The sequence below is a fragment of the Numenius arquata genome, chromosome 2 (genome assembly GCF_964106895.1).
Source record: "Numenius arquata chromosome 2, bNumArq3.hap1.1, whole genome shotgun sequence".
Lineage (NCBI taxonomy): Eukaryota > Metazoa > Chordata > Aves > Charadriiformes > Scolopacidae > Numenius > Numenius arquata.
The window spans coordinates 11,944,352-11,971,886 of record NC_133577.1 but is presented as its reverse complement, the minus strand read 5'-3'; the positions used below and the strand labels follow the sequence as shown (position 1 = coordinate 11,971,886).

General features: G+C 38.8%; 1 protein-coding gene across 1 annotated transcript in view; it reads left to right on the top strand.

Annotated features, from left to right (window-relative positions):
* The window catches only part of ESR1 (estrogen receptor 1), a 172,633-nt gene that overhangs the window by 49,318 nt on the left and 95,780 nt on the right, over positions 1-27,535 (top strand). Inside the window, exon 2 of the mRNA XM_074161453.1 lies at positions 6,422-6,926. Coding sequence (XP_074017554.1) covers positions 6,422-6,926 — 505 coding nt within the window. The remainder of the gene's footprint in view (positions 1-6,421; positions 6,927-27,535) is intronic.

The following is a 27,535-nucleotide window of genomic DNA, read 5'->3' as shown; positions in this document are numbered from 1 at the left end:
GGCACAATTATTAGTCTTATCCTTTCCCATCTTTCTTACGTACAAAAACCTGAAGAAATGCACAAGCTAGTTGTATTTACAACATGTCTTCTAATGTCTTCTAGTCTTTTAGGAAAGGATACATTTCTACATGTTGTTTTCTAATGCTGAATTGAAAAGGCAGATGGTGCCCTGTCTTGGTGTCAGGAAATTCAGACTGTACATCTCGGGGCTGAAGTTCAGTCTTATAACTGACACAATAATCTGCCTTTAAGCCCAGACTCTTACTCTGCTCCAGAAGAATAATGAAAGGGGAAAACTTCCTCTATCTGTGCTAGTCTGGACGGTAAGATGTCATTCACTCTTCTGGGAAGTTTTGTGCCTTGTCTAGTCAGGACTAGGACCCGACAGAGGAGAGAGCAGGCTCAGTCAGGAGACAGGTTTTAGAAATCTTAACTTCTAAAAACCTGCAATTTTTCAAGGGCTGGAAAATCGACCAAATGTGGATGGAGTTTCAGAGCAACAGCAAAAGGCAGTTTTGTGACATGCTGTTTCAGGTCGCTGCCAGATTCAAAGTTTCTGCTCCAAACCTCTCATTTACTACAGCAAAAAGGGTTTCTCATTTCAGTAAAGGGTTTCTAGAACTCTTTAAGGAGGGAAAAGCAAAAAAATCATTTGGCTCAGATTATTCCGAATTATTCTCTCTGAGCTCATCGTTGGTTTATAAAATTTCCACCTGAATGGCTAAAATCTGACAGCATTGTAAATAGCTGTAAGCATAGTCTTAAAATTTAAAACTTCAGAATACTCTACCATAAAGCTGTGCTGACACCCCTGCCTATTTTTTCTCATGATTACACAGATAATGTCAAAGTATGTTATAGGCCTTTTCACACAAAGTATAGGTAAAACTGAATGTGTATTTAAATGTTGTAAATTAATAAACATATGTGTGGAATAATTGTATTCCACAGTTCCCTGTTTGTAATTAGAACTATTTTGAGCAAATGTTCTCAAACTCTCTACTTACATTTAACATGTGAAAGCAGAAGCTTCCCTTTTAACAGTAAAACCTACCTAAACCATAAACTTAGAATTAAAAATCTTGGGTCCAGCCTTTAGGTGTTATGGCTGGTTTTGGTAAGTTATTTGGGGTTGGGGGAAAAAAAAAAGGTATACATCTTTGTATCAACATATAAAGGTTTAAATGTTAAAAACTCTCAATAACAGGGTGAAGTGCTTATCTCTACTAAGAGCCTAAGGAATTTTTAAGCATACCTCTTGCTTTGCCTAGTGGTATCAAGGGCTTAATTTTTTTTTTTTTTTTTCAGGCAAGATTTATAAAGCAGTGGGGTAGATGGTGCTGTTCTCCAGCTGTCTATCTTGAGGAGTTTCCTCACTGGACTAAACACAACATAATTTCTCTGTAATGTTACAGTGGAATCTTGGAAAAACATAATGTTCCTCCTGTTATGTGCAATAGATTCTTCTTTAATTGCAGCAGCTAAAAAAAGCTTCTGTCTTTATAGCTGTGGAACCAAAGCGATGAAGTTTATGGTCTCTCACTGTCAGCAGGTTTATGGAAAATTTATAGTATATGTTCTCAGTTCTGAGTTTACCATTTTTTGTTTGAATACTTACTAAAACTAGTGCTGAAAAAAGCCCATTATAGGATTAGGAGTTTTGCTATCTTTAAGGATTCCTATAATTTGAATAGTGTCTGCGTAGTGTTTTTACTTTCATCTCCTTTTCCCTCGAACTGCTGTTTTATCTTGTTCAGAATCAAGAAACCGTTTCTTCCTCCTTTTCTTTTTCTTTCTTTCTTCTTCTCCCCCCACCCGAACTAAACTTACTTTGTTAACATTCCCTGACTGGCTTTCAGGCCTTTTTGTTAACAGAAAATTGCTGATGGCACTGGAAATTCCTAAGCCTTCTTTTGGTTATTTAGATAAGTTAGAGTAATATTCTCTATAATTTTTGTTATCTATCCTTTTCGTTTTTCTGTTTCTGAGTCCGTTTTGCTGGTGCCACATTATTTGCAATCAGTGGAAGGAGGCTACTTCTCTCTATTTTTTTTTTTTAAACTTCTGTTCCAGTTTTGAAGTGAAAATATATTCATGTTGTCTGTTATGGTAAGAATCCTGAATTTGATTCAGTACCCGCCGGTTTGTAGCTGGTAAAGGTGTTGGACTGATGGTCCAGCTGAGCCAAGCTGCACTATTGCCACCAAAAAAAAAAAAAAAAAAAAAAAAAGAAAAAAGACGAAAATACAAAAACTAGATGCAAACTGTTGCTGATGCTCAGATTTTGCCTTTATAAACTTATCTAAATGTTTTTCAGTTGTAAATGATGCTAATTTAACCACAGAGCCACAGAAATGTGATTTAGTTTTAATGTTGCTATTTTTGGTATTTAGTAGTGTAATTTAGAGTAAATTCTTCATTGTGGAAAATATGAGTTGGACATGGAACTGTGACATGTCTAGAAAAGGAAAATAGAAAAGTTGACACTTTAAAAATGTGAACACAGGATTTAATCGGTCACTTCCATTCATCGAATCAATTAATTTCTCATTTCCATGAGATGGATAGTGTCTGCCTCTTCACTGTTTCAGAAACTCAACTCTTGACTCAGTCTCACTAAAAAATCACTGTGTATGAAGAAGCAGTTTCTGCTTTGACCTTCCTTCCCAATGTGTCTGTAGCGCTACTCAGTCACAATGGACTGTCCCCTCCCATTTCTTCAGGATTCCGTTAATTGCTATTCTCGCTTTCCTTCCTGTTTCTTCCCTATTTTTACATATACATACATACTGTGTATGCATCAATCTGGATGGATCAAAAGCAACATTAATTTTATTTGTATATTCCCAAACTTCAGAAATATAGCAAAACCCCAATCTATACTTGATATATTTAGCAAATCTTCAGATTTTGTAGAACCAGTTTCCCTCTATGTTTTATGGGTGTCTGAGGAAGACTGGGATGGACAACTTTCTACTGTAGTATTTTCTCAGTAACTCCAAAACAATGTTGGGCCTTCATTAAGGTGAGAGAAATACATAAGGCAGCTTGGTTGCAGTTGAATACACATTAGTGGAGAAATTACCAAATCTGAAAAAGTAGATTTCCCATTGATGAAGTATTTTTCGAATACTTCCATCTAGCATTGGAAACGAAGATGCTGCAGCCAACACACACTTTTATTTACTCTCTGGTGTTGTGAATTTTTTATAAAAATGCACAGTGAATGAGGCAAACCCTTCTGTATGAGATTTGCATATTTTTAAAGACATACATGAAGTGGGATTTAGCAAAACCAAGTTTCTGTATAGACTTTGCGTCCACTAGTAAAAAGGACCAAATATTATTGCTATATCCTGTCCATATTTCCATATTGTGCTCATAATATGTAAAACCTGACATCTAGTAGATCAGAGGGATTAAACTGGGTGGTGGAGTAAGTCCTGTCCTTTAAGTGCAAAGACCAGGTTTTAGAAACTTAGATCGCATTTATCTGGAGGGTGAGCATGCAAGGAGATACCTCTAAAGGAGGGTGAATTTGCAACATGGGTTAAAGTGGAGCAAGCAGGATAGTCATCACCATGCAGCACGAAAACATAAGCCCCTCTGACAATCTGTTGCATTTCCCAGGTTTTTATATCTAAAAATCCCACATATATCATGCAGAATCAAAAATTGATTTTATGTGGTATACGCAAATCAAAAGTTCACCTTCTTCCTGGGATTTGGCTTGACTAAACCCCCACCTCACCCTTGCCCTTTCTTGCGCTCTCCTCCTTCTTCCACAGAAAAAGTGAGCCAAAAGTTATAGGATGCTCTCACAGGGATTCCAAGCCAGTCCCTAAGATCTTGTTGGTGGCACTCATGTTTTCTCTTCCCAGATGTGCACCAGGCTGTGTGCTGCAGGAATACTGCAGCTTTCCATTGCTGAGCCCTTTTAGGGGGCAGGACCGTAACTTTCCACACTGGCTTGTGGAAAGCTGCTCGTAGGGTCCCTAGTTTAAATGGTATGGAGCAGAAGTGGTGGTGCTTTTACTTAACTGTGCAGCGTGTTTTAATGCTGTTTGTACATGGTGGAAAGTTTAAATATTTGTCTCCGTGAAAACACACAACCCTCCCAAAATAATTAACAAGGTTTTTGAAAACTGCATGTAAGGAGCACTGAGGTTGCACAGGACGCACTCAGAAGTCAAGTCTCTGTGTGCACACTTAAATCTTCCATCTTCTGCATAGCTATTGCTATGCATAGCTTTTGCGTAGCTGGAGCATTTTATTGTATGTCAAAATAGTAATTCTAATGTAGCATACAAATTTAAAGTTCATTTTGCAGTACACTGTAGAGGTGGGTACTTCTTATGGCAGGCAGATTCACATTCATTCTCAGACTATGCAGTTTAATACAAGATAATGCTTTTTTCTATGTATTACTGAAGCACAAAATGAAATCTATAAGAGCGACTGACCTTAAACTCGTAACTGCCATTCACTTCAGTCTGTGTAGCCCAGCAGACTGGCTGCTGAGAGCGATGCTTGCTTGCTGTTTTGTGAGTCTCTGCAGATGCACATTCGCCCACTCTATGCAAACATGCACACACACTCTTTTTTTCCTCTCACACTGTCTGGCATATTTTCAGAATAACTCTTCGAAGACTTTCTGAACTGCTGGGTATGATTGTATGATGATTATTATTATTATTTTTTTTTTTTTACCTGGGAACATGTTTAGTCCAGTGTTATTTAAACAAGCTTATCTCTTTGATCAAAGTCTACAATCTGAAATTTGAACGGGGTAGGGAGGGTGGCTGGGTGGGTAAGGAAATCTATCAAGTACATATTTATGTGTGTGCTGCTCTCTTAGCTGCGTGCCTGCGGAGGGACAAATGTATATTGCTTCGGAATAATATTGCAAATTTAAGTAACTTTGGCCATTTTAGTAGAAGTTCTGAAAGCATAGTATTACTACTAAAATAAGACCATTTTTAGTAAACTTTTCTTGAAACTAGTAGTGACCTGCATATTCAGGTTTTCAGTTTCTCGGGTTTTTTGAAGGTTAAGCCGAAGAACTGTGGAGTTGTTTAAGTATAGCTTAGACTTTGCTAGTATTCAAAGCATACTAACTGGAGCCCATATATTAATGCGTTTAGGTCTGGCATTAACCTATTTTGCTGACTGAACCACAGACCACAGCAATAATGCCAGGGAGCTTGAAACGGTTTCTGGAGGTTTTCATTTAGCTGGTTCAGGAGAACTGGTTTGTGCAAAGTTAAAATTATATGGAATGAGATTGCAAGATGAAGCATGCATGCCACACCTTTTCATTATGTTCTTTCTCCCCCCCCCTTTTTTTTTTTTTCTAAATATAACTTTGAGAGGCATTTCAGTTTATTTTGAAACTGATCCCATTTGATTATTTTAGATTACTTGATTTTCTGGTCAGATTTAAAAATTCAGGTTTGCTGAGGTTTTGTTCACGGGACTAGGACAAAGAATTTCCTGTACTGAATTCATGTGTCATGCAATCAAATAACATTTTCCCTAACTTTTAGGTTATTCCTATGACAAAAGGCTGAATGATGTTTGTTTCATCTTTTTACAGCCTGAAAAGAAGCAGACAGAAATTTCTAGGCAAATCTAAAGCTTTTCCTCACTTTTTAATGTTACTTGTATACTCTAATAACTTCAGGCTGCTATTTCTGAGGAGAGTGGATTATAAACCTTTTCTTCTACATAGATATCATCCACTGCTTAATTCTTTTAGCTATTTTTATTGACTGAGGCTCGTTATACACACACACACACACACACAGAGGTGCACGCGCTTGCACACACACATTCTGCTTTGCTCTATCTCAGTTACAGCATAGTCCTACCCAGGGTCATTACAATGTACACATTACATATTTCTAGCAAACATGAAAATGAATCAAACGGGGGGAGAGATAAGCACAGATAGATCGGAGCCTGCTGAGGAAATAAAAGGCAGTAATCTGCCTGACCACTGGACTACTCTTCCTGGTTGGATTTAAGTGTCCTTTCCCGTTAGTTGCTGCGGAGCGCTGGCTACTCTGAAGTGAAAATTTAAACGACTAGTAAGAATGGAGTTACCTTTAGCGGGACAATTATTTGGTATAACTCCAAAACCTGATTGTTTCTGAAGTGATGTTTAAACCAACGTCGGCACAAGGCAAGAGTTTCTGGCTCGTGGCCAGCACCTTGTTGTGCATATTAGTGCAGATGAGGAGTTCCTAAAAGTTAGAGAGAGGGAGAGGGAGGGAGGGAGAGAGAGAATGTGCATTTTCAGTGCTCTCTCTGCATTTGTTTGTATCCTCCTCCTTGCCGAGATTAGAGGAATACCTGTGTAGTGCTGCTTTATTATGATTTCTGCTGAGCCTCAGAATAGGTTCTGGTATTTTTTTTAGGTGGACTGCCAGCTGCCGATCTCGCTGTTGACAATAAAAGCAGATATGTTCCTCGCTTACTGCCATTAGCACTGACCATGACCCTTCACACCAAAACCTCTGGAGTTACCCTGCTGCACCAGATTCAAGGCACTGAACTGGAGACGCTGAGCAGACCTCAGCTGAAGATTCCCCTGGAAAGATCGCTCAGCGACATGTACGTGGAGAGCAACAAGACAGGAGTTTTTAACTACCCAGAAGGGGCCACTTACGATTTTGGTACTACGGCTCCAGTGTACAGCTCTACTACTCTCAGTTATGCCCCTACTTCTGAATCTTTTGGGTCCAGCAGTCTGGCAGGATTTCACTCACTGAACAATGTCCCACCAAGCCCAGTGGTGTTCTTGCAAACGGCGCCCCAGCTCTCACCCTTCATCCATCATCACGGCCAACAGGTACCCTACTATCTTGAAAACGAACAAGGCAGCTTTGGGATGAGGGAAGCTGCTCCTCCAGCCTTCTACAGGTAAATGCTACAGATAATTTCTATTTTCTTCTTTAAGCAGATGAATTGAGAAAATTAGGATGTGAAAATATATATACCCTAATCTTTTCTTTTTGTGTAAAGGACCGTGTGATTTAATTGAATTATCCATGATATCTCGACCATAGAAACCACCATAGAATAAAACAAAGCTGTAATTCACAGCTCATTGTGACTCTAAGCTGTAAATTTTGAAAGCTGTACATAAAAGAGAAACGAATTGGATAATGAGTACAAATGTTTTCTGGGAAAATGTGGAATCATAATTGAATAAGGAATGGCAAACAACCTCCCTGTTGTAATGTATTAGAGATACTAAAAAGACTTCCACTATCACACATTTCTGGGTGTGAGTGGTTGGTTGTTCAGCTCTTAGCTGGTAGTATTTTCCTCCTGTGGCTTCCTTTACAGTGTGAGAAGTGGCTTATATAGGAAGTAGTCCAGAAGCATGATACCCTTCCCAATCAAACTGTTAGAGCTGACTCGGTAACAGTATTTCTGTTAGTAACCACCTTCATGAGCTGCATACATATTAACCTGCATTTTTTCATTGGAGGGTGAGATAAACTAACCATAAATCTGGCATGCTGCATTTCAGAAGATAAGATTTTTGGGGGGTTTTGCATTTTTATCCCTTGATAGAAGGCTTATTTTTTTCTGTCTGGAATGGAAGGACAGAAGTTTCTTTGAAGGGGGGAATAATTTCCCTTGTTTTAAATATTTATTGTCAGTTGTGAAAACTTTTATGTTATTTCTGAAGGGGTAGAAATTAATAGAACTGTAGCTTCCAAGAAAATGTGATAATATACTCCAATACCTACACTGTTAATGTTTGCGCAGTATTAATAGCATAGTTTTGCATCATCCTATTATACTGGACTTCGGTGAATCAAAGGGAACAGTTAGATGTAATTTTTTTTTTTTTCCTAAACGCTACCTGTATCTTTTTATTTGGGAGATACAGGTGAGTTTGCTAGAAGTGGAATGACTCTGAAAAAATAAAAGCAAGTTATTCTTTCCCTGTCGAGGGCCAGACTTTGACAGACATATTTGCACAATATAACATGTTTCTGGGAACAGCAATGTATGTTCTTAAAGACAGTCTAACTCAGCCTGAGTAGGAATCTGGTAGCAGAATCTGGTCCAGAAAAATGATGTGATTCCACTTTTTGCAAATGATTAATCAGTTTTGGGGAGCAGATGGAATAAAGACTAGTGAAATGATAGATAATGGTTGTGTCAGCCCGTCCAATACATCGATCTGTTAACTGAATTGGTTCAAACAAAATGCATTTTAGTGCAGCCAAATACAATACCTCTAGGAAGACTGAATACATGTCAGAACATAAAGATCTTGAATTATTACCAGTGACTTGAGAGTGAAACTGCACTTTGCACTAGATTAAAGGGTTTTTTTTTACATGAACGTCCAGTGCAAACCTATTGTGAAAAGTGTGTAAGCGACCTTAGATATGTAAACAGTGGAGTGGTGAGTTTGTGAAGTTGAAATACACTGGCAGAAAACGTACTATAGTCGAGGTATTTTACTTCAGGAGGAATCAAAACCAAGAATCACCTGGAAATAGAAGGTGAACTATGGAAGTAATGTCCTTTTATTTTTAAGCAGTGAATTGAGCTGAGACACTTCAAAATAAAATTAACGTACTTTTTCATTTTAACTACTGGAGCAAACATGTCAGGTCAGTGCTGGATTACCCATTTCCTGACATTTCTGATCAAGGATGGGTGTCTCCTTTGGAGATGTGTTTTAGCCGTATGCAATTGATGGGGCAGTAATTAAGTGAATTTATGATCTTGGATATGCAAGTGGTTTATCTCTATGCAGTGTTAAACAAATGATTTAATGGCCCCTTCCAGCCATAATTCTGTAAAGCGCATCTTATGTGATAATAAGAAAAGTGTATCAAAGTGCTTGCTATGATTCTCTTGTTAACAGGCATGTACTGTTGGAATTAAATTGATAAAAGTGTTGCTTTTTTTTTTTCTTTTCATTTCTGCAAGATTGTATTTACAAAGTTATCATCCTCACATCATTAAATAGTAGGTCTTTATTCTTGTGTTTTGACACAAATGCAATCACCAATAGTCTGTGAAAATAATTTGAATAGGTGTTCAGTGTGTGGGAAATAATTAAACATCTAATCATGGGGTTTAAGAACAAGTTCTTTAAAAAATATTGTAATGCATGAATTTGCAATTTGCTTTATTCATTTGGCTAATGTCATAATTTTCAACTGGATTATGGGAAAAAAAGAGAACATGGGGCAGTGTAATCTGACAATGAGCGTAACTACCAAAATGGTGAGTTTCTGGAACAACCTACCACTAGGAGTGGTAAAGGCAAAAATTCTTAAACCAAAAGCCCTAACAAAATTTTAAATGGATCTGATCAAATTATGGTACGGCTGCCTGTTTCTATAATAAGTAATGTAACCTAAGACCCAGAAAGGCTCCCCTGCAGTGCTTACTTACCTTTCTGTGTAACAGAATTGTGGTGTTTTGCTTGTAAGATTGAAATATTTGCATTGCATCATGCTATTATACTATGAATTTGAGATGCAAATAATGCACTCTGTGATACAAGTGGCTAGGGCAATAAATAATCATTGTAGATTGGAGCTGAAATTTTATTCTGTTAATAATTGGATAAAATGTTAAAAATCTTCAGTCACAAAATGCAAAACTTACCTTATGTGTTAAGGAAAGCATCTAATGTCATCTGATTTTGTTAACAAGTATTCAAAACCGTGCTGGCTGTAGCCAAATATATAGCTACATGTGCTAATTCTAAAGTTATATTTTATTTCTTTCAAATTATGTTTACTTTTCCAAAAGGCTTTGTCTCCTATTGCAGGATAATGACAGACTTCTATATCTAGCTGAAGAACCTAACAATAGATAGAGAAAAGAATGATTTTGTAAAGTATACAAAAAATATACCAATCCCCTCCTTTCTGGAGTTTCTAAATCATGGAACATCAGAATTTGAAAGAGAAGGGGTATAATTAATTCAAATTGTGCTGCCTCTAACTTGGCTCCTTTTATGTCTGACCTTGTGGCTGTTTTTATAGGGAGCCAAACTAAAATACCTTTCCCTTATCTTGCAGTATTAGTATCTTCAAGGAAGAGGGAGAAGGCATAGTGCTAGTTGTGTTTTTAATTCCCTTCAAATGTAACATATATTTTATTTTCTCAATCACTTCTATTGTAGGTTTTTTTATTAAATGATGACTAGTAGTTTATTATCAGAGGAAATCCTTTGCTCAGGGATATTAGGGTAAACTAAATGAAAGATTTCTTTTGTTCTTAATTATTAACATTTAATTTCTGGCCATTTCTGGTTATTTCCTTGTGGTTTTTGGCTGGTTTTTGTTCATTCAGGGAAAAACCAAGAAGCATTTCATTAGCTAATTTACCTCAGTAAATTCCTATAAGCATCAGAAAAGATGAATCTTCTTTTGTTCTGCCCCTGTGTGATGTTCCAGTTTCATCTCACTGAGTTTGCACTTTTCAGATCTGAAGCAAAATTGCGGTTGTATTTCAGGCCCTCTGTAGCCTGCGCTTAGTGCTGCTTCCAAATTTGGCCAAAACCCGTGTAAAAATGGACTGCATCTACCAGCTACCTGATGATGGAGTTGTTTGTCAATCTGTACTGAGTAATAGAGGCAGTGTAAATCACTGTACAAATGGAAGTATGAAAAGAAAAATCGTTCATTGCTCCCTCACTTTTAGTGGCTAGTTTGTGAATATCTTCTAGTACCTCAGGCTCTGGGTTCAGGCTAATATAATAAAGTATTTATTCAGTTTTAGTCCCAATTATCATGCTGAAAGTGACACTGAAACATTTTAAACCTGCTGTTCCAATCAGTATGATCACAGCTTTAATTTTTAACGTTTGCTAAAACTGAGAAAGATTACAAATGTAGATCTATCCCTCTTCTGCTGTAATTCATAAATCCACCAGTCTGAAAAAGTTGTTTAAACTAATATGTATTTTTTGCCTTGTCTGATTCATTATGAATCTTTCTAGCTGTTCATGTTTAGTGCTAAACCAAGAGAATTTTTGTAAATTTTAAAATTAAAAGAATGTTACAATGAATGCAAAATTAAAAGATTTTTTTTTCTTTTTTAGTGTAGTATGAGGTATTCCATAACATGGAGTACTATATAATGTAATATTTGAGTGGGTTTTTGTGGGTTTTTTTTTTGTTTGTTTATTTTCTCTAAAGTATCAACCTGTTCTGAGGTCCTCTCTTGAACAATTCGAGTGTTCAGGCAGTTCCTTGAACACGTGGAGTGTTCCTGTTGTCAGAGCTTGTACTGGTATCTCTGACAATTTTACAGCAATAGATGACTGTAATGAAAAATACAGAAAAATATGGAGTTATCCTATCTCATGGAAATTTTGTAAAGATAAACCTGTTAAATGTTCTAAGATACACATTACAACTATGAGGGACTTGTACAAACCAACTTTGCTGTTTCTGCAGCTCTTAGAGAATGTGCTGATGTGGATCTTGCTGCAAGTGTGGTTGTACCATGAAGTCACCAACCCATACTGTTCAGGAGCACATGTTCTGTGCCTCCTTGTATCCATGAATAAGGCCAGGCAGTGGTGGAAAGGGGTAAAGGACCTGTGATGCTTCCTCATTATCCTCCTTTCTGCCAAGGCAGGGAAATGGATCTCACCTGCTCTCTTCAAGCTTCCTTTCCAAAGTTTTCTACGTATTGAAGAAAACTTTCCTCACTTTTTTAGCAGATGTATTTTTTTTTGCATAAACCACAGACCCAGGAAGTGTGCCATATACCAAGTCCTTCCCATGTGGATTTGAAACTTGTGGCTAAAAACATGGCTGTTCAGGCAGCCTGTGTGGATGGTGTTCATTTGATTAAATGTAGACACCTAGGCCTTTATGCAGTTTTCCATTTCTTAAGCATCTGGTGCTGTTTGAGAAGCTATACGGTCAGATGGGTCTAACAGATATGACACAGGACCTACTGCATAGCTATATGTTTTTTGAGTAGGAGGTGGGAGTCAGTGAGGGTCATCACCTAAAACACCTCAAATGGCATGTAGCATCAACAACAGCATCAATCTTCACATGGTCTCCCTTAGTCTGTGGAGACGCAGAGAGAAAGAGGCACTGTGAACACACACACATTGTCTCTTTCAAAGATACCTGATTAAAGTAGATCAGGTGTGGTAGTGCACTCTAAAAGTGCAAATTTCTCTTTCTATACTATAAAAAATGGCTAAAATGACTCATTCTGGTACAGATATCTACTGGATGAAGACGGATGCCTAGTGACGTCCAAAGTTACATGAAATTAATCCCGCCCATACTCTCCTGTTTCTAAAGACTCAAAGCAGTCACCACCTGTGCTCTCCCTTCAGATAGACACTGCACTATGTCCCTTGAGAGGAAGATGGGGAATTGACTCTGTGTCATTGGCCTTGATCACTCTTGCTCTGAGGCTATTGAAACAACAAACACTGCTGGCCATATCTGCTCTGATAGGGAAAGCATTAGTTGCTGGCACCAGTTCCTTCAGCAATTGCAAAGTGAACATTAAATGCCAACATTTTTTATTAAACCAACAAGAAAGGCCAACCAGAGCTAAGGCATAGCTCCAAACAAAAGCAGAGGAAAAGAGTCCTGCAACTGAAGTGCCTTTGCTTCCTTTAACAAATTTAAATTTTAATAATTCTGGTAATTTGATATTGTTGACAATGAAACACTAAACTGATAATGAGTTCCCTGATTTCTCTGTAGGGAGTTTTCTGTTATCTATTCAGACATCAGAACTGAGATTAGAGTGGAGATGTTGTCCTGCAACATTCTAATTTAAAGTGTTGTTTTCATTGCATTCATTACGGGGACTGTTTGTAAAATTTGTTATACAGAGAGAAGTCACATCTAAGGTTGTACACTATCCCTATGTATTTGGGTGGCCTTTCCAGTGAACTGCAGAAGGTCAAAATTTGCCACAGCTCATTAGGAACCCTGATCAATGTGATGCTGGGCAAGGCAAAGCTTTTCTGCCAAGCTCAGATTCCAGTTGCTAGGAGGTTCTTACATCATCTCACTCAAGATACATCTTCTTCTGGTGCAAGACTATGAACACGTGAGATACTGCCTGCCAGGTTTAACCTACCACATACTTAACAATAATACCTGTTAGAGACAAGAAGATCATAAATCTGCAGGATGATCTTCTTCCTTGGTAACAAGATTGGATTCAGGAATGATCTGGGTATTTTATTTTAACCTTTTACTAAAAAATGGAAATATGGTTCTCAGAAAACATGGAGCTTAAATATGTCTGTCATATACATAAATACTATTTGATAGATATACATAACAATTTCAGTGGTCTTCAAACCATTGCAGTGACAGTCTTAACCAATGACACAACAATGAGCATCTATATAAATAAGAAAAGTTACCTCCCTTTTCCTCACTGCGTGGGAGCTATTAGTAAAAGAAAAAATAACAGTAGAGGTTGAAAGTCAGAAGTAACTCAGAGGACTTCTTCAACAGGCGGTTGGTGACTAACCATAAACAGCTGTGCATGTAACCGCTTCACCTCCAGTGGGTGGAATTTGTGACGACTGTTCCAGGAGTGCAGTCCATCTCCAGTCAGACAATATGGGTGGAATATGTCACATACTGTTCCCATGTGCCACTGTCTCACAATGCTGCTAACTGTCAAAACCTACCTCCCCAGGACCCAGGCAGCAGCATCTGTGTAGAATAAGTGTTCAATGTGGCAGGGGAGAGCCTTCCTCTCCCTTTGAGGATGACACAGTAGTGAGCATCTAGGCAGCACTGGGCTGCCTTTAATGCCTGTGCATTTCACTTCCCATTCATAAGCTATGTGAGTAAGCAGCTTATTTTTCCGTTGTCATCGTCACTTCCAAACAGGGAAACCGATCTTACCTGACTTTCTAGGGAAAACCCATATTTCTCCCTTGAAGATTTTTTCAGTGTCTCATTGTTCTGTGGTGCAAATGTCCAATTCGATTGCTACTTCCAGTCTTCCCTTTTATTTTATTACTTACTATCATGCAGAAACACTGCTTTGATCACCACAGCCTACTTCAGTACTGATTTGTGCTGCTAAAACATGACTGGAAAACTTGCTAGGATGCTACAAAGAGGGTGTCAAATCTAGGGAGAAAGGGGAAGGGAAATTTAGGGCAACACAGGAAAATTCTCAGCTCACGATGAATAAAAATAGTAAGGAAGATGCTGTGCAGAAAGCAGCAGATGCAGGAGAAGATGTGGCATAAAATTTAGGCCCCAAATCTTAAGTCGTAAAACTGGGAAACTCATAATATGCTTTCCAGATAGCGTCCACTGGGGTTTTTACATATAGCCTGTTAAATTTGGCATATATAATACTTACTGCTTTCTTTCTCTTTCCCTTTTATATTTTAATTTTTTTCACTCTAAATGTAATTCAGGTTTGTGAGACAAGAACTATTCATTCATAAGTCCATGAAAAATATTCCAGTTTTTAGAAACTTACTTTTTTTTTTCCCTTTAAGTTGATCTGTAAACAGATGGAAGCTTAGAAGGTGCTAACTCTAAAAATCGGCATTTAGTTTGACTATTGAAGACAAGTACTATAAAATCTGATCTTTGGTAAAAATGAAATGTCACGTAATACCTTGTCACCTGTGTTTTCAGTTTATAAAGCTAGTAAGCATTCTTAAAACATTTGTTTTGCTGAGCTATCTTGATCAAGCCTTATCTAGTTATTATTCAGTAACTTGTATCAGCCACTCTCTAAAGAAAATTAATTCAAGTAAGTGTTCCCTGCTTTGGTTATTAGTTACAACTTGAACTTGACAGTAAGATCCCTGTTTCAAATTACGTATTACAGAACCCCTGTATCCAGGAAACTGTAGCGGTGGCAGAGAATACTATCGCTTAGAGTGTGCACCAAATCTAGGTATCTTTGGGGAGACGATATGTCAAAACCCAGCTTTGTCTGTTTGCTTTCATTCTGCAGTAAAATGATACTTGTCCTTCAGCCAGATTGATAAACACAAGCAAGGAAAAATGTGTGTTGCCAACATATGAGCCACTGTAGCACGTTTATTACCTTGCAATAGTTTTGCATAGTTTGGATTATTTAGAACATACGGGTTGAAAAATATTTATAGCTTCGTCTTGCCATGCTTTGAGAAATATAATCCTAATTTTTACCTCTAAGAGTACCAGTAAGAGATAAAGCATGCAAATCCTGGAAATGGTGGTTCAGCAGAATATTAAAAATCTGAGAGCAATCTAATTTGCTTCATGGAGAAAGGTGGTGAGATAGAAACCCATATAAAATAACAGCCGAAAGTTTTAATGGCAACAATATCAGAACCAGAACAAATGTAAGAGGCATGAATGTATTAAGAATATCTGCCAGACATACTGCTACTTAAAAAGTCAAATGTTGCTAAAGCAGGTTGTCCATTGATAAGTTGTTACTATTACTATTTCTTCTTGATCGAAGCAATAAAATACCCAAAGTGGAAATAAATCTGATTCTGCAGAGAAAATTCGAAACACCCCAGAGCAAAACTTCACTTTATTTATAGACAGCACTAGTAACACTGCTTATTATTAAATCTGCTTGTGTTCCTCTCTTTTTAGTTATTTGTGTTGTCCAGCTTTGGCTCATATTTTCTGTGTTAGATGATTGTTTCGGGTAATTTTTTTTTTTTAGTATTTTGACAAAAAAAGGTTCAACTTTCTAAGTATCATGAAAGGAAAACAAAGTTTTGCTACACTCATGCAAAAATACCCCAAAACTTTTTCATTGAGCAGCCTAGACACCTTTGTATTGTAGATATAGCTCTGATGTTTGGTAGTTTGGGGATGCTGTCAAATTAGGTTTATCTTTGTTTGATTTTCCCCAGAAAACCTACTCAAATTTAAGCTATAAACCCTTGAAGCATCTTACTGTTCACAGTGGTGATTTTTTTGTATTTGATAGCTAAATTATATGAAATTTCATGTTTCATGCATGTTCCATCCTCTCTTAGTGATGATATATTGACTTGATTGCAAAAGCATCCTTCTGTGACAAAACACGTAAGGTTGCTTCATTGCACAGCTGCATGGCTTTTGAACAAGACTTTCTGTGCAGTTATTACTGTGGGTTGAGGCAAGTTTCTGTGAGATGAGAACGACAGACTAATAAGTTTGGTGCTTCCGGAGATTATCTGGTCAACATCCTGCTCAAAGCAGGGCTAACTTCAAAGTTAAATCAGGTTGCTTAGGCCATTATCCAGTTGAGTTTTGTAGATCCAGGAATGGAGACTCCACGTCCACAAAGGACAATCTGTAGCGGTGCTGAATCACTCTCACGGTGAAAAACTTTTTCCTAATGTATATTCACAATATTCTTTGCTCAAAGTTGTGTCAGATGTCCCTCGTCCTTTCACTGTGTGCCTCCAAGAATCTGGCTCTGTGCCCTTTAAAGTCTTCCATGATAGAGGTGAAGACAGCAATAAAATCCTGCCTTAGCCTTCTCTTCTGAAGACTAAACAAATTCAGTTATCTCAGCATCTTCTCATATGACATTTGTTTCAGGCCCCTCCTCATCTTGGTGGCTGCCCACTGGACTTGCTCCAGTTTGTCAAAGACTGTCTTCAGCTTGGAAGCCCTAAACTGGAAGCAGTCTTGCAAGTGCCAAGGAGACGGAAACAAGCTCTGCTCTCAGCCTCCTGTCTATGTTTATATTAGTACAGCCCAGGATGTGTTTGGTTTTTCCTGCTGCCAGGGCACGCTGCTGACTCCTGTTCAACTTGTCCCCCAGCTTCTGCAGACCATTCTCTGCAGAGCTGCTTTCCAGCCCCTTCTGCGTTTCTGCAGGGGGTTACTCCATCCCAGGTGCACGGGTCTGCATTTTCCAGTGTTGAACTTCATGAGATTCCTGTTGGGCCGTTTCTCCAGCCTGTTGAGGTCCCTCTGACTGGCAGCTTTGCTTCGCAGTGTATCTACCACTTGGCATGCCTCCTTCCCCCCCAGTTTGGTATTAGTGAATAACTTGCTAGAGGTGCAATTTCTTCCTTCATCCCTGTTGTTAATCCAATACTCACCTCAGTATTGATTGCACAGGAATGCTACTAGAACCTGGCCAAATTTGAACTGCTGATAAAAACCTGTTGAGACTAGAAGTCCAGTCATTTTCCACCCACCTTATGGTTCGTTTGTGCAGCCTGTATTTCACTACACTGAGAATGAGAAAATGGTCTCTCTTCTGGTTTTAGTGTCCTTCTGCTTCATCTTTTAGTTCTAAAGAGTTTTGCAAAAGTCCCACTAGAAAAAAAAATAAGCTTGCGGTGCGGAAAGATGGGATGAGGAATAAATCATGGTGGTCTTGCTGAAGAACAGAATGGGACCAGTGAAGAAATCTGGGGAGTCTGGTAAGGTAGAAACTTTGAATCTCTGGTGAGGTGCTGTAGCAGGCTGCTGTGAACCGGCGATAGAACACGGAGAAGAAAAGAGGGAGTGCTCTAGTAGGAGAAAATACATAGTGTATAAGGACTTGGAAGAGTTTGGGGTGGACCAGAAAAGTAAAGTTGAAGGAGAAACTCCAGAAAAAGAGTGAGCTGGAGATAGAGAGTAGAATTTAAAGGTACTCGGGGGCTGAGACTTGGACTGGGGGTAGGGGCTCTAAACGGGACTGAAACTGAGCAAGTGCATGTTGCAGAGCATGGGGAAATAAAAAAGCTGACAGGGAGAAACAGGGAATGTGGAGCAGGGCCTATGTAGAACAGTCTTCCTCCCAACAGATATGTGCAACTTTCACATTTTATTCCTGTCTATTACAGATTTACACAGAAGTCCAGCTGTTGATTCGTTCAGTAGCCCAGGTGGCAGAGGTCAGTGCTGTAGATATGAGCTTCCATCACTCCTGAAACACCAACTGCTACTCAGGACTCGATGAGTCTGGGTTTGGGTGTTGATTGTTTAATTTCTTTAAAGCCTTGGTATTTCTCATGCACATAGAGAAAATACAATAAAGTTACATCAGTAAGATTATGACATCAGCCTTCCCAAAGCTGAAACATGACTGAACTAAATTAGTGTGCGTATATCTTTCTCTGTCTGCCTAATGTCCTAACGTGAAATGAAGATACTACTGCTTTATGATGCAGGACCCCAATGAATAAACATTCATCGGTGTCAGTGAAGTCCCCAACAGTTATAATGTAAAGTGCCGTTGAAAATCACATGCAGAAAATTTACAGGACTGTTTTCAGGGCACGCTTGAATAAGAAGAAAGACATGAGGCTACATATGAGCAAGAGTGAAAACATCCAAAATATTGAGTAGGTGTTTAGTCAGTGAGTATGATTTTGGAAACTAACAATGATATTACTAAACACAGTGTATGAAATGGAACAAAAATGGTTTACAGGCTTGTTAATCACAAACACCTAGCATTTTTCTTGGAAAAAATACAGCATAAATATATTTCCATTCCAGTCCTTATATGGAACTCTATGTTCAGCTACCTTGCATTTATTTATTTCATAGGTAGGTAAGGGATAATGGCACAGAAGCAAGGAGTTAATGCATGAGTTTTTCATGTTCTCTAATTTCCTTCTGACGTGAACTCTCAGATACAACTCTCAGTTCATTGTAATCCTTACTTAAGATAAAGGATTTTGCTGTTTTCATTTCAGCAAAGCACTGAAGATCTTGCTCTTCAGAGGGAGAGATGTGTTTCAATACAAAAATTAGTGCATAAGCAGATATTAAATACTGTCTGTACCTCCCTCCCTCTTTTTTTTTTTTTTTTTTTTTTATCCCAAAAGTATTTAAGAGAATTACCTAGGGAAAGACTGCCTTTTCAAGAAGATCTGAAACTTTGCTGTATGGCTAGCATCAGCTTCTTTATTATTTATTAAATGGCAGCATTAGGTATTAATAGCTTCAAGCTGTTTTCATGTATGACCCATTTTCTGACTCACAGATGCCTTGTTTCCTCTCTCTCTAATTCACTTCATTGTCAACAAATGTGGATCTGTCTGGAAATAGCAAGCAATGTGAGAGTTGCATTGCCTAAGAGACTGGCCCTGCTTCTGCCCTGTCCCTCCAGGTTGTTCCAGAGCTAAAACCCAGGAGAGCAGGACAAAATGAGTTGTCTTGTTTATTAGAGGGGAGATATGGTAAAAAAGTAAGTGAAAACAGGTCTCCAAAAGCTCCACTTCATGAGTTCTGATGAGAGCCATGTTTAAGTCACATAGCACCTAGTGGAGCCTGGAGGTGATCTTTGTAGGGTAGACTTGATAACAGATTACTTGGGGAAAGTCTCCTTGTCTCAGAGGAATTCCTCAGGTCTCTGTCTTCTGACTACTTGCTCCTTTTCTGATGACATCAAGGGCTAAATTTTAAAAAATAAGGACAAAGTCTGTGTCTTATGGCCAATTCTGAATCCCAGATTCAATATCAGAGTTTTTATTGCAACTTTACCTCTCTGAGTATGAGATATTCAAGACATTTTCTGTGAGAACCAGGACTCCTTAAAAAGTGTAATGCTAGACATAAGTTATTCCAACTAAATTATGCCAACTAGAAATAAAAGAAGAAATATGGATCTAATGGAAAGGAAGTATTTCAGTGCTTAATAAATTTGAAATCACTAGCTTTACTGTACACCTCAGTGATCTCAGCATAGTCAAGGAATGGAGGTTTTATTTACTGCGTACTGTAAATTATTACATGGGAATCACTACAGAAATGTTTAGAACGGGTATTTCTGCAACTGGGAAATGAATGGACTGTGTGTTCCAGGTTTTTCACTTGTGTTAAAGTTGTCATGGCAAACACTAAATTGAAGAGCTACTTTTATTCCTTAGATTCCCATCTTGGTACTATCAGCACTCTCAAGCTATTTTCTTTGCCTGTTTAATCCTGAGATGTTCTGAGGTTGTGAGGTGCTATGTTTCTACTATTAGACACGTGCACAGCTGCTGTATAAAAGGAAGAAACCTTGTACAAGATGATGTAGTAAAAAAATCATTTATACTTGCAATCAGAGGCTCTGAGATAAGTTTGAAGTTCAGTACAGATTCAGATACATAGATCAGATATTAATCCTCATTTTGTCAGCTGAAGTCTAATGCTGAAATGAATTAACACCCTACTAGAGAACAGTAATTCCTATTGAATATGATTTTGCATAGATCTAATCTGTAAACCCATTTCAACTATATTTTCTGATCAGATTAATTTGTGATGGTGAGAGCATACTGCTTCCATAACAAATGATTGAACTATTGTGATTCATTAATTTAGCAAGGCTACCTTATTACATCCTTGTAGTTGCTACAGAGTATCTTTGAGGGGAATCAATGGATTTAAAGGAGAAATAAAATGTTGTATTAGGAAACTTGCTGCTAAACTTGAAATTGTAGTTTTTAAATTTTTTTTTTTTTCAAAATAGTAATAACAATTGCTTAAGCTCTTAGGACAAAACTTGAGTGAGTTGAATTTATTGTCTGAGAATATGTCCTTTTGCTTTTTGTATCTGCACATATATAACAAGGGGTTTAGTTAAATTCCATCTGACAAGCTCAGTAAAATATCTCCCATCTCCCTAAACAAAACAGAACCCAAACCGTTTGTTAGAAGGTACTTTGAATATGAATCAAATCTAACCTGAAACCTACTCTCAGGTACCTATTCATACATTGTAAGTTCAACTAAGAGTTGATGGCTGTTGTTTGGTGGATTTTTGTGAGTCTGCAGAGCTGCATCATATCAGGGGTGCGATGCTCTTTATCTCTCTTTTCCTATGTCTTTTTTTCTCATCTTCTGACTCACTAGCACGTGCAGCAGCAAGCCTTCGCTTGTGCACCATGATGCAGAGCTATGCTTACTTACCTTTTCAGAGCCTGCTGCTGTGCATACACTTGCACCTTTGTTCAGTTCCTGTGGGATGTTTGCTCCAGAGTGTGGAGCTGGAGAGGAGCTGAGCTCTTGGGCAGGAATGCAAAGGGTTCTTCACATTTTATCAGCAAGGAAAGCAAGGAAGCAAGAATATGTCTTTTGTGACAGTTCCCACTGGGATCTGTGGAGCAGTTCTGAGGCTGGAGAATGAAGACAAAATTAAGAAATTGTGTCAGAATCTTCAGTCAGAATCTCTGCACTGTTGTCGTATCTTTCCATTTTATGTGTTATACCTTCCAAGGTAACCTGATTGAAACTAGTTTTGGATTCTGGATTTGGCAATGGGCTGTTGTTGGTTAGAATTATTTAGCCTGGTGATCTGTGAATCTATATAAATATGTATGTGAAGTCAAGTGACTGTGGTTTCAAGCTTGGATATCTAGAGCTACATGCCTGAATTAAAAAATAAGTACCTGAGATGCTAGATGGAGCCATATGAAGAAAGACAGTACAATTTGAAAACTGTTATTGATATTTCAAAATATTTTCATTAAGGTTAGAACAAAATTAAAACCAAAATAGAAGTAAATCAACGAAAAGAGACCTTTGGGCAAGAATTCAAATATTGACCTATTTGTCTTATAGAATACTTCTGATAAACTTTTGAATGCATGGACTGTTGGAAAATCAAACATTAACTGTGATTGTATTTATACCACAGTAAGCCTAGACGACAGCCTGATGTTATGTCCTAATGTGCTACTCATTCAGATAGTTTTCTGGAAGAGTAATGTCTGAAATACAGTGTTGGAAACTTTTGGGACCATTTTGGTGTGAGGAAATGCAAAATCTGTTAGGTTGTTTTGAAGAAAGGTGAATCATAGCTGTTTAGTCCTAATGCCATGAGGGGCTGAGTGGTTGTGATCGGATCCCAGAGTAGACGTGAGAAGGGATGTGCTGTAGTTGGCCACCATCCCCAGCTCCACTGAGCTTCCTCTTTCCCCTCAAGGCTGGGCCTGGGCAATGGTGGGTTAATAGGTTTGTGGTGACAAGGTTAGTGCAACGTCCACTTCCAACATTCAGCTGTATGCAGCAGAGAATGTTTTGGCCAGAAATGAGTAAATGGATGGTTTTTCTGCCATAGGTAGCCATTAAAGAATATTGTGGAACAAACAGAAGTTGGAAGCTGAGTGTTCTTGGTTATTTTTTTTGCCTTTCATTTACGAGAAGTGTGCATATCTGGAAAAGAAAAAAAAAAGATTCAGCAGGGACTCCTTGTGTTTAGTACACTGGTATTATTAGTGTCCCATGTGAACAGGTAATAACATATTTTTAAATGTCATGACAGAAGAGCAACTGCTGTGTCCATCCATAATACTGTATATTTAATTCTGCGTGAATTTGTCTATCTAATAGACTTTTTTCCTTCCTTTGTAATTTATAGGGCAGGGAGCAATTACTGTCTACCAACAATAAAAGTGAGAAGATTAATGAGGTACTATACTGTGGCACCTCTGAAGCATTTCAGCTTATTCTCTGTTGCTGTGAGGATTAAGAAATGACACAAACAGATGCAACTTCTTAATGTCTTGAGATAAAATTATCACCAACACAAAAGTCAAGTGCATGGGTTTCTCACAGACCTAATTTCTCACACACTGCATAAGTTACCCCAAAAAATGTCAAACAGTTTTGTAAACAGATATTATACGCAGTTGACTACATGAAGATATTTCCTACATTTCATGAGTCATGTTCTCTTTGTTTACTATTGATTGTACAGTCAGCATGTGCAAATTTATCTGTGGACATTATCTGAATGAATAATTTAGCTGCTTTGGGATAATTTAGATAATGTAGATATGTAAAACTTGCTATTTACTATTTGGTTAGTACTGATGATTGAGACACTGGCACATGAAGAAAGATAGAAAGATCTGCAGTCTGCAATCAGAGGAATGAGGAAAAGAACACAGTCCAGTTTTTCAATCTGCTATTTTCATACTTTATACCATTTTAATATAACCATTAGTCTGATCAACTGAAAGCTGCCACTGAAAGAGTTTTTTCCCTGTCACATTTCTGGTCACCGTTCCCTTGGATGCATTAGTAAGCCAATGTGGCCACACAGTTGGGATCCTTCCTTCTTCACCCTGCGTTTTGTCACTTCCTCCCTTGCCTCAAGTCTTGTGACTGTGTTGAACAGCATTCATTTGCTACTCTGGGCCTCAGTGTCTAAGATGGCCAGAAATGAAGGGAGAGCAAGACTGCCCAGTCTGGCAGAAGTTTGAAGTTAATACTTCTTGGACATAAAAAAAATGACAGCCTTTGTAGCCTTTGACACTAAATTTTCAGAAGTGATGTCTAGGAGTTAGAGAGATTGCTGAGCAGTTATGGCTCTCCCTGAAGGGAAGGAGAGCTGTAGGATCCAAGAAATTTAAAATCAGTTTGGTGGGGGCATCTCCAATTGTAGCAATCTGTTCAGGTTCTATTTCTTATTAATTTTATTTTCTATTCCTTACACTTTCAATTATATTTTTAGAATATGTAATTTTCAGTTTTTGGAGATCCTCTATGAAAAATGTAATAGATAAGTTATATTTTATTTCACTGGATGTCAACAGGACCTGGTCTTATAAAGCTAGCACACACCTAATAACTAGGTTACATGGCATTGCCGGACTTCACTGCTCTGTTTCAAACTCTAACATGTTTATCACATGGTTTACTGTTCATTAATAGTCAAAGAATGAATTGGCATGCAAAGCTGAATTCAGCACTTTCCAGAGGACAAGCGTGAGTCAACTACCTCAGCTGGAGCAATGTTTCCCCACAGACTACCCAGATTTTGTGAGGCCTCATATTTCTGTGCATCCATCTTGCCTCTGTTTTGACTGAAAGGACAAAGTAAAACATGCTACTTTGAGGTCTGCATCTTTCCTGCTAGGGTCCAGACCTCTCAAGACTGCAACTTGACATAACTTGTTATTAAATTTTATTAACAGAGGAAGAAGAGTATAGAACAAGTTACAAGGCACAGGAGGTATTCTGTTGGCCTGACAGCACTAGAGTGTTCTGGACACTTAGCAGCCCAACTCTGCAGGTGAAGTGCAGCCCTTCTTGTATGCCATGACTGGTCGGTATGACGTGTTTTCAGACCGGCTATTTGCCTTCTGCCATGCTTTTGTTACCTGTCCTTTGGTAGGTAACGCTCAGCCATGTGCTTTTGTCTCATCTGTTACACTTGTTATGTTTTCAAGTTGTATTTGAAGTTCTGGGATGCATATTCCTGGCATGTGGGCATCAGCTAGGACTGCTGCCTCTGTCTTTTCAGCTGTCGATCAAGTGTTGCACCACAACATGCAGTGTACCACTCTTGGACTGGTTTCTGTCTGCTGCTGATACTGCAGGCTAGCTGTGACCCACAAGGAAGTTCTGCTCGTGGTAATGTGATTGTGGAGGTCCCATGTACTAATAGTTTGCTTTGATGAAACTGGCTTAAACACAAACGGGTCTGTATGTTTAGGAACTCTTTTTTTTTTTTTTTTTTTTTTATATTTCACTGAGCGCTTGACTGTGCACTGTTTATCCAAGGACTGCAGAGGCTCTGTTCCTAGGATTAATTGTTTTGGGGCAAGAACAAGGAGCTATGGATAAATCACATCTTCTGGGGCAAGTACACAAGCACTTTTACATGCAGATGTCAAATTTTCTCAAGTGCCTAGTTCCTTCCCTGCTGCCCATATCGTGTCTTTGAGCTTGGCACCTCTGCCTGGTCCTTTTCTTATATACTTACTAGGAGCTGGTGTAGGGTGGCTTGTAGATGGCCTGGGTAGTAGACTCCTTGGGAAAAGATTTTTGTCTCTTCTCTGTGCATTATATCAGTTGGTTCAAGAGGTCTGCAAGGACTTTGATGAACTTAAAAGCACTACCTTATGTAGTCTTTTATTTCACCAGGGTTTATTTTCCTGTGGCCTAGAGCCCTCTGATTTCCTTGTTGGGACCATATGTGGCTATAACAGTGTTTTGTTTCAAAAGCTCATTTTCAAATGCAGTTTACCCCTTAAAGTTACACTTTCAGTTTAAAACATCTTGTTTAATGTCAATCATTGAAAGATTTTCCTAGGAATTTAATGAACCTTTAGTTAATTGGTTAAACTGCAGTCTTAATATGTGCATCTGAAATATTTGGAAAGAGGGTTTGTCCAAGAATAAAAGGAACATGAGCCCATAAAAGTCCTATAAAGGCATGGTGAAGGAAGATTGATGACCGATTCCTGTGTTTTTGCTGGCGTTTACTTTTGAAATAGTCTTGGAGGTAAGTGTAATAATCTGACAGCACTTCCTGAAACACCCTTTGCCAATCTGTTGAGTGCATTTAACCTTTTCCTTTCAGATGGTAGGATTGTGCTAGTTTATCTGAACATTAAAAAAGAAAAAAAAAATAGCCTAGTGAGTAATTCTGAAGAAAGTTCACTAGGAACAGTGAAACCTGGAGAAAAGACTTCTGGCTCTGTTCTTATATGAAAGGCTGGACTTTAGCTTTTTCAGAAAAGTCATATTTTAATTCTAGGACTCATATGAAAAATAGTGGTATAACTTTTCAGCTTAGTCTTTGAGGCTTGGCATAACTTTAATGGAGACAAGGGTGACTAGATATTTCTGAAAGTGTGAAAGCTGTAGAGGATATATAGCAGAAATTGTCAGCTGAAGCTGGCCTTTTGTTTTTTTCATGCTTCCAGTTTTTCAAACGTATTTTATTCTCCAGATTGTTTATACTAAATTGAGATGTCCTGCATCCACGCTTCCAGAGTGTTTGCCTGACAGGCCCTCCACTTTGACATACTTGTGGGCACAGCTGATTGCCACACTCAGGCCCCTGTTGCTTCTGTCCCCAGAGCCACACAGCCACACACCAACTCGGTCTTGTTGCCAGAATACCACATCTGTGCGGTGCCCCGAGGCACTTCATCTGTCAGCAGTTTTTTCATCAAATTTGGCGTGCTTTTAGACAGTGGATTAAGGTGCTTACTCAGATTATATGACTCTTCATACACCAGAGTGTGTGGGAATGCCTAAATGAACGAGAGAGATGGTGTCAGAGAGAGATAGTGCCCAGGCAAAACTGTGCCTGGCAGGAGGTAGAAATGGGCAGAGAAACCCTGAGCAAGTTGGCTGGTCGTTATTTTGGATCCTGGGGAATCGGATCAAAATATTTATTTCACTGGTGGTGTTCCTTAAAGAGTAGGAGGGTCATCCAGTGATTGGAGATTCAAACGACACATCAAAACAATAATTAGCAGAGATTTTACTCCAAAGATAAAATAGTACCATTAATTTTTAAGTAACCAAATGGTATCTGTCAGTTGTTAAAAGTAGCATACATCTGTAAATGGGCCACTTGAAACATAAGTGTGTAAGAGAACATTTTTCTAGTGCTGCTTACCGCAACAGAATCCAAAACATTAAATATTTCTCAAATTCACTAAGGGTCAGTGCAGTGCCCAGCCTTTGGGAAGGAAAATTCTAATGCACAAGTACAGTAACTGGGGAATTACTAAGTAGGGAAAAGGACCGCAGAATGAAAAATAATATAAGGGGACCATAAACTAAATACAAGTCAACAGAGTAATCTTTTGCAGAAGAGGCAAATTTTATTCTATGGGCAGAAAAAGAGATTAGTAAGTCAATACGCTATTTTAGGAGAGGTTGGCAAGGCCTTTTTCAGAGTTTTATGCCCTCTAAGGGGCAAGTCTTATGAGAGCAGCAAGATGATGGGAGTATTAGAGAAGAGACTGGAAGGAAGGCTGGAGGATGAGAGGTGGCATAGCAGGAATGTTACAAAGGAAAAATGTGCACCAGTAGGGCAGCAGCTGACTTGCTCTCCACACTGACTGGAAAGCACAGAATCACAGAATGGTAGGGGTTGGAAGGGACCTTTGGAGATCATCTAGTCCAGCCCCCCCTGCCAAAGCAGAGCAGGTTGGACAGGAATGCATCCAGGCAGGTTTTGAATATCTCCAGAGAAGGAGACTCCACAATCTCTCTGAGCAGCCTGTTCCAGTGCTCTGCCACCCTCAAAGTAAAGAAGTCTTTCTTCATGTTGAGATGGAATTTCCTGTGTTCCAGTTTGTGTCCATCGTCCCTTGTCCTGTCACCAGGCATCACTGATAAGAGTTGCCCCATCCTCTTTAGATATTTACAAACATTGATGAGGTCCCCTCCTAGTCTTCTCTTCTCCAGGCTAAACAGACCCAGGTCTCTCAGCCCTTCCTCCTAAGAGAGGTGCTCCATTCCCTTGATCATCTTTGCAGCCCTCCACTGGAATCTCTCTAGTAGTTCCCTGTCTTTCTTGAGCTGGGGAGCCCAGAACTGGACACAGTACTCCAGGAAAATAAGTAGTTATGGAGAGCTTTGGATGAGATGCCTATGGGGAGTCTGGGCATGGGAGAAGTAGCCAGGCAGAGTCAGTCCAGGCACTGGAGGAGAGGAGTGCTGTACAGGCTCTCCTTTCTGGGCAAGGAGATAGAGACTGAAAGGAAAAGCCCAAAAGTGAACGTTAAGTATAAGAATGGGACAAGAGGAGCTGGGTGGATCAAGAGAGAGTACCTGGCAAAGAACAGCTGTGGGAGAACAGGGCAGACATTCCCAGTGGCAGCAGCC